The following is a 7,411-nucleotide window of genomic DNA, read 5'->3' as shown; positions in this document are numbered from 1 at the left end:
ACTGTAGTGCCACAACACACTGATGTCAGCAAGTGTTTGAAAGGAGAATAACTAACCATACTGAAAAGCCCCAAGCATTTATCTTCAACGTTTTATAAGCATAACTATGTGTTGGCAAATCCTATAACCTAGATGGACTATATGTTTTAGGACAATCAAATTACATTAGTGCAAATTCTGCTAGAGTTTTGCCTAAAATAATATGACATATATTAACATTACATCTATTCTACATGCATAACATGTTTACAACACAACTTGCCATAAAGCGTACAGACTCATATGTCCATGGTTAAAGTCATTCCTAGGATATCCTTTGAAAACAGTCTATCCCACACATAATAGTCCTCCCATACCCTCCCTACATGTAAATGTGCGAACGCGCAAATAAACACAACAATAAGACAAGCCCCATCGAGATGGCAAAATAATACAGTAAACCCATTTGAGGTGACGTCACATTCCATTGACCCTCCAATCACTTCAGGGGCTCATTTGATTGGAAGGCGGCAAAGGCTTTAATCTCGAGACTAATTCAGATGCTGATGAAGGGAGGAGAGCATAGGCTACTTCCGACGTAGAGAGAGCAAGCGCACAGATGTGCTACTGCCACTGCCACACTCACACACAGCGACACTGAGGAAGGAAGCATCCGAGCCACACATTCACTCCTGCTGCGATATGAACGGGATATGTTCTGATCTTCTCCGCCTCTTATAAGGATTATAAAAGTGTATCTATTTATTGGTTTTATAACGAACTGTGGTGCTATAGAATGACATTTTACTTTGATTAGATTTGTATTCCTAAAGAACAAATGTAGGCTGTTTTTCTTCCATCTCAATGAGAATTGGGTCATGATCACATCGCCCGCATTTTCTGTCCTGAGAAATAGTATCGCGATTCCGGTGTGGGAGAACAGTTATTCAGGGGAGAAGGGCGCACTGAGAATAAACAATCCATTTCTTCATCTCGTCTCTCCCTCAAACCCTTTACGGCAGGCTAATCGTATACCCATAAAGATTTTGAAAATGCTTACAGCACGGGGAGGACACATTTTGCACCCGGAGTACCTTCAACCTTTGCCATCAACTCCTATCAGTCCCATCGAGGTAAGCACTACGCTGGCCACAGGCTACAAGGGACGGGATAAAATAGGGATTGCAAAAGTGTGATTTTGGTCAGTTATTACTTTTGAGTGAATGTTTTTCTGTCTATGTTTTCAGATTTAAAAATATCGGTACTATTAGGCAATTTGAGTTGTACGTTTATTATCATATAGTTTTTGTAAATTGAAATTCATTCCTAGAAAAAAAGGTTCTGGATAGAATCCAAGAGCGTTATTTTGATTGCTTCATACATGGCACCCCTAAAGATTCTAACCCTTTGATTAGAACCCAAGGGGTTCTTCTTCGCTGAACCAAAATTGGTTCCATATAGAACCCTTGGGTTCCATATAGGGTTCTATATGGAACAAATGTCGGTTCTATATATAACCTTATGGGGTGCCATATATGAAGCAATCATATAACCCTTGCTGGTTCTATCCAGAATCTATTTTTCTAAGACTGTGCAGATATATGGCTATAATAACCTTATACGCAATGCGTTAAACTCGTGCGTAATTAACAGAGTTCTCCAAGGGCACATAATACACTGTATAAACAGGAACATATTGCTTGGTTTTGAAACACCCCATGAAAAAAACATTACAGTGAACTTGAATAATAAATATTATTTTATCTTATTTTGCAGCTGGATGCCAAGAAAAGTCCGTTGGCTCTCTTGGCACAGACCTGCTCACAAATCGGCAAACCAGACCCTCCGTCCTCTTCCAAACTCTCATCTGTAACCTCAAATGGATCTAGTGACAAAGAGACCAAATCCGGACCACTAAAAATGAGTGACATTGGAAATGAAGACAAATCTAGCTTTAAACCCTACTCCAAATCATCGGAGAAGAACAAGGACTCCTCGTCCAGCAGTGGTAGTCTGAGTGGAGATAAAGCTAGTTTCCGAGTGCCTAGCGCCACCTGCCACCCGTTTACCCCCAGGACAGGTAGCCCCAGCTCCTGCCACTCTGTGTCTCCGCTGCCATCTGAGGGTAAGCAGGGAGACAAGGAGGAAAAGAATAAGGAATCTGATAGCAATAAAAACAGCACAATGGAGGGAAGCGGCAGTGGTAGTCACAGCCGGATATCTGGGATTAACGGTGAGGCTAACCAACACCAGGAGACCACCTCTGGATCAAAGGTTATCACATCAGACTCACTCACATCTGTCTCCTCTGCATCATCTGTTCAACTTCTGGGTTCAGGAGGACTCGTAGCGCCAGTCTCCCCCTATAAACCTGGGCACACCGTTTTCCCTCTACCGCCTGCTGGCATGTCCTACCCTGGAAGTTTAGCAGGTGCATATGCAGGCTATCCCCAACACTTTCTCCCTCACGGAATGACTTTAGACCCGACGAAATCTAGCAGTCAACTACTTAGTGCTCAGTTTGCCGCTGCCAGCCAACTTCAGTGTAATAAGGCTGGGAGCCCCTTGTCCAGGGCTTCTCCTCCGTCCCTAATGTCTGCTAGCCTGTGTAGAGACCCGTACTGCCTGAGCTACCACTGCGCAAGCCACTTATCCGGTGCTTCCAGTGCCTCGCAGTGCCATGAGTCCTCGGCTCTGAAGTCAGGATACCCTCTCATGTACCCAACTCACCCTTTGCACAGCGTGCATTCCTCGCCGCCATCCTTTGCTGGACACCCGTTATACCCCTATGGCTTTATGCTCCCAAATGACCCTCTGCCACACGTCTGTAATTGGGTATCGGCTAACGGACCTTGCGACAAACGGTTTTCTTGCTCAGAAGAGCTCCTCAATCACCTAAGGACTCACACTGCTTTTGCGGGGACGGAGAAGTTGATATCAGGATACCCGGGTTCATCATCGCTAGCCAACGCCGCCGCGGCCGCCATGGCTTGCCATATGCACATGCCTCCAAATGCGGCCCCGGGCAGCCCTGGAACGCTCACCCTCAGGAGCCCACATCACCCTCTGGGATTGAGCACGCGCTATCACCCCTATTCAAAGAGCCCCCTGCCCCCCGGCGCGTCGGTTCAGATGCCCGCTGCCACAGGTCCATATTATTCTCCCTATGCCTTGTATGGACAGAGACTCACCACCGCATCGGCGTTAGGATACCAGTAGAAGATACAGACAGACACATAATAACTATACATTTATAAGGAGATTTTAGGCCTAAATGACTTTTATATTGGTTGTATTTCATGCAGGACGGGATCCGTGGGCTCAGTGTATTTATTTGCGATAGCTCCAAGCGTGACAAAAATAAAAATAATTATAATATAATTTGTAAGAGGCTCAAGGTGCATTCTTTTTTACAATTAATATATAGGCTATATTGGATCGTGCCATTTTAGATGTTACATTGAAATTACAAGGCAGTGTGTATGTCGTTTTTAAAATGCTCATTGTGAGAGTTTTATGTTTCCTACATACAAAAGGCCTATTCGTTCTATTTTTCATTGGAAAGCCGTAGCCTATTTTGGAGTCTGGAGGCCTATGTAGGTCTACCGGCTACCGCACATCGCAAATAACTTTTCAACTTTGGCCTAAACCTTAGAATTACATGTTTAGTTAATTTTGATGGCAAATTGGGCTTTCTCATATTTCTTCATACATTTAATTATTAATTCGACAAGCTACATTAAGGTTTATGTATCTGGTAGGTTGTTTATGGAATAAATAATTCGACATACAGTATTACTTTACTTATAATGATAAACACTTGAATATGTGAGACATGAGCATAATTGGTCTGTTAAAGAATCGACGCCATTTAATTTGTGGAATGGCATTTAAGATCTGTGTAGGCTATCTCCATTTGAAGTATGTGCCGTATACGCTTGAGTAACATTTTAATCGCATTTTATTCACATTTCGATACCTTTAAGACTGCAAAATATGTTTGTTAAACTTTTTAAATAGCTAAATCAAATTGCAGCCTACTGTCATCTGACACAGATGTATTTCGCCACCCGATTAGCATTAGAGTAATTTATCGTTGGAGTAATTTAGGCAGTAATAATCCAACTCTGATATTCATTTGAACACGCCACTATCAAATTCAGCACTGTTTTTCACAGATCATATTTTGCCTACCTTCGAACGAATGATGGTGTCAGTCTGATTACATTAGAATAAGGAAGTTATCCCTTTGTGCAGTTATAAAACATGCAATATCAGCAGCACATTGGGAAATAACATTACATCTAAAAAGTGACAACCCAAACAACGTTAATTATTGTTTTGCGTCTTGTTCTCAGATACAATTAGCCCTATTTGTCTGAGCAGAGAGTTTATCATAAAGGAGAAGAGGTTATGGGATACAGCTATACATTTATTATAGGGCTTAATAGCCTACGTCTTGCTCTGCATATAGACTATTTCACTGACAAGATCAACTAATTTCTCGTGGAGTCATAACTATTTTTTATTTACTTTAAATGCTATAGGTTGGCTATATTGTATTGCGTTTAAACGTTAGGTCTATATCTCATCAGCTTGTTCTAAAGAAATCCAAACGCGTTGTAGAAGATATGTTGCTGCATTGCTCCATACCGTATGTCAAGATAGCGCACGTTTATATTTTTAACCTACAGTAATAAAATGTCAATCAAATTATTGAGAATACAACATCTTAAATCAGATGGACCACTCCATAAATACGCAAGTATTTTCGATACAATCCTTGCACAGATTAAATACCTGAGGCACACAAGATTACATAATAATCCAAAATGAGCGGGATTAAATAATGTATAGCTGCCTGATAATTCTCATATCATACACATCAATAAGTAACATCAAGAGTAGGCCTACACTGGGTTGAGAGGATTTTTTGTCTATTACATAACACACTGGGAGGGAAGAGGTTCCACTTGTTTGATGATTCTATAATCTGGAAAACAAAAACCACTCCATCCTGCTCCTGAAGAAACCGACGGCTCGGCTGCTGAAGCCTCTTTATGCACAGTAGGCCTATACACACGCACACATCAGGCAACAAGGCAGTACACCTACTTCCACTTGTATGATGCATCAGGGAACATTACAACTGTTATATATAATTGTGTGAGTGTGTCAATATAAACACATACATTAAATCTCTTGCAACACTGCATTCCTTCATTTAAACATTGCCAAATTATGAGATAATGGATTATACCATATTGTATTATGAAAGAACAAAATGGCAAAGTAAAATAAATGGCAGCTGTGCTAGACAATGATTTATGATGTCACCCAATATGGGACATTTCTACAGTTTTTATGATTGCAGTAATGACGGTGTGTAAAGCAGATAGCATGAAATGAAGCAAGGCCTAACACATTTAATCATCTCCTTAACCACATCTACAGAATCAAGCAAACGATGTCATTACCCATCCCAAAGTAAATCACAACTATTCCCAGGAGATAAAATCAACATCATGGTCACATGTCATATTCATAAAATCGACGGCATCTTCATTCATTCTTTACCATCGCTCTCTCCCATGATGTATGTTAATCACGCTTCTAGCCCACAACTCACCATCCCAACCAGACCGTTCTGACGATATGCGGGGCCTCATACAACTGGCACATCAATGTGATATGGGAAGAAAAAAAATGTTTTCATTATGTCACTCGTGTTGATCACGTATCTTTTCACGTTTTGGGGACTTCCTGGCTTTCGGGACTTCCTGGTTTTGGTGACGTTTTGAGGTTGAACTGTATGATTGGAGAAGCAGTTCCAAGAGCAAAAACATATACAAATACATAAATTAACATATATACATAAACTGTGCAAAAGGAAAACAGATTTATAAATATAAAATGTCTGTCCTGAGCAAAGTAAAAGGTCTGGTCCAGAGACTCAGGGATAACCCTGAACATCTCTGCTCAATATATTGGGGGAATCTCAATTGCATACCCCTCTTGTCGTCTCTCCTTGCCTCATCAAAACCAATTGGATGAGAATGCCAGAGGTCTCTCTCCTCTGACCTTCTCCTCCAATGGGTTTTGAGAAGGAGGCAAGGAGAGAGGACACGAGGAGTTTGCAGTTGAGATTCTCCCATAGTCTTCCCCATAGTGTACTGAATGACCTTTCCTCACCTCCACTCTTTTCTCTCACATCCCATCCTACCTACCATTGGGTCATGGTCTTTTTAATCACACTGAAATGACAGAATCTGGTTTTCCACATGTTCTCAAGTGAAATATAGTCTGTACATGAGAGACTAGATGGTTTCCTGCCTTGCTTAATCACTCTCCAACCTACCACCTGTTTAGCTTTGAACTTCAATGCTAGGAAGATTTCTGGCCCGTTTTGCCTTTTGGCCCAGAGAACATAGCAGTGTAACATGACGGGTCACAGACAAATGCTGACATTAAGAATGGTGTATGTAAGGGCCAGGCCAGGCAGGGCTGTATGCTATGGGCATGCCCATCATTTGTGCTGCACAGCTGCACACCATGTGGTTGTGGGTGTGTAGTGTAGTCAATGTCTGTTAGATGTTATTGTTGAAGGCATTGGGATGTCATAAACACCACTAAGGTAATGCCGTTTGAAAGGCTCTGGTGACACCTTAAACAGTTTGATGAAAATATCTCATTCTTTATGCGTCCCAAATGGCACCCTATTCCTTTTATAGTGCACTATAAAGGGACTAGGGTGCCATTTAGGATGCAGTCCTGATCTTTTATGTTGTTGAGTTTTTTAAACGGGGGGATAGGGTACTTGCTGTGAGATTCATGGGATCATTCATGGGATCATTCATGGGATCATTCATGATATCATTCATGGGATCATTCATGATATCATTCATGGGATCATTCATGATATCATTCATGGGTCATTCATGATATCATTCATGGTATCATTCATGATATCATTCATGGTATCATTCATGGTATCATTCATGGTATCATTAATCGGATCATTCATGTATAAAGCTACATTCTGCTGTTATCCACAAATGCTTTAAGTAACCTGTCTAATAAAAATAATAATTGAAATTTCCAATACAACATTATTGGACTCCGGACACATTTTCTTGGCACATATACTTTAATGCGGTTGGGATTTTGTATTGTGTGCGTCTCAAATGGCACCCTGCTATTTTTTATATAAAGCACTACTTTGACCAGGGCCCATAGGGCTCTGGTCAAAAGTAGTGCACTATATAGTGAATAGGGTGCCATTTGGGACAAATTCTTACAGTCCAATAGTCCTCTGTATAAATTACCTAATCAAGAGAAACCCTGTTTTTACCTAAACTTCAGAGGCGGGTTGGCTGGCCTGCTTTGATAAACCTTACACAATGGTTATGTACACTGATGGTCCTGGAAAGAT

At 41.2% G+C, this 7,411-nt stretch overlaps 1 protein-coding gene across 1 annotated transcript; it reads left to right on the top strand.

The window, feature by feature from the left end:
• Window positions 1–664: 664 nt before the first annotated feature.
• LOC139381562 (zinc finger protein 503-like) lies at window positions 665–7,022 on the top strand. The gene is made up of 2 exons (XM_071125197.1): window positions 665–1,112; window positions 1,756–7,022. The coding sequence occupies exons 1-2, from the start codon at window positions 858–860 to the stop codon at window positions 3,196–3,198; spliced, it is 1,698 nt and encodes a 565-aa protein (XP_070981298.1). The 5' UTR covers window positions 665–857; the 3' UTR covers window positions 3,199–7,022.
• Window positions 7,023–7,411: the final 389 nt, after the last annotated feature.

The sequence above is a fragment of the Oncorhynchus clarkii genome, chromosome 23 (genome assembly GCF_045791955.1).
Source record: "Oncorhynchus clarkii lewisi isolate Uvic-CL-2024 chromosome 23, UVic_Ocla_1.0, whole genome shotgun sequence".
Classification (NCBI taxonomy): domain Eukaryota; kingdom Metazoa; phylum Chordata; class Actinopteri; order Salmoniformes; family Salmonidae; genus Oncorhynchus; species Oncorhynchus clarkii.
This window is presented reverse-complemented; position numbering and strand designations above follow the sequence as displayed.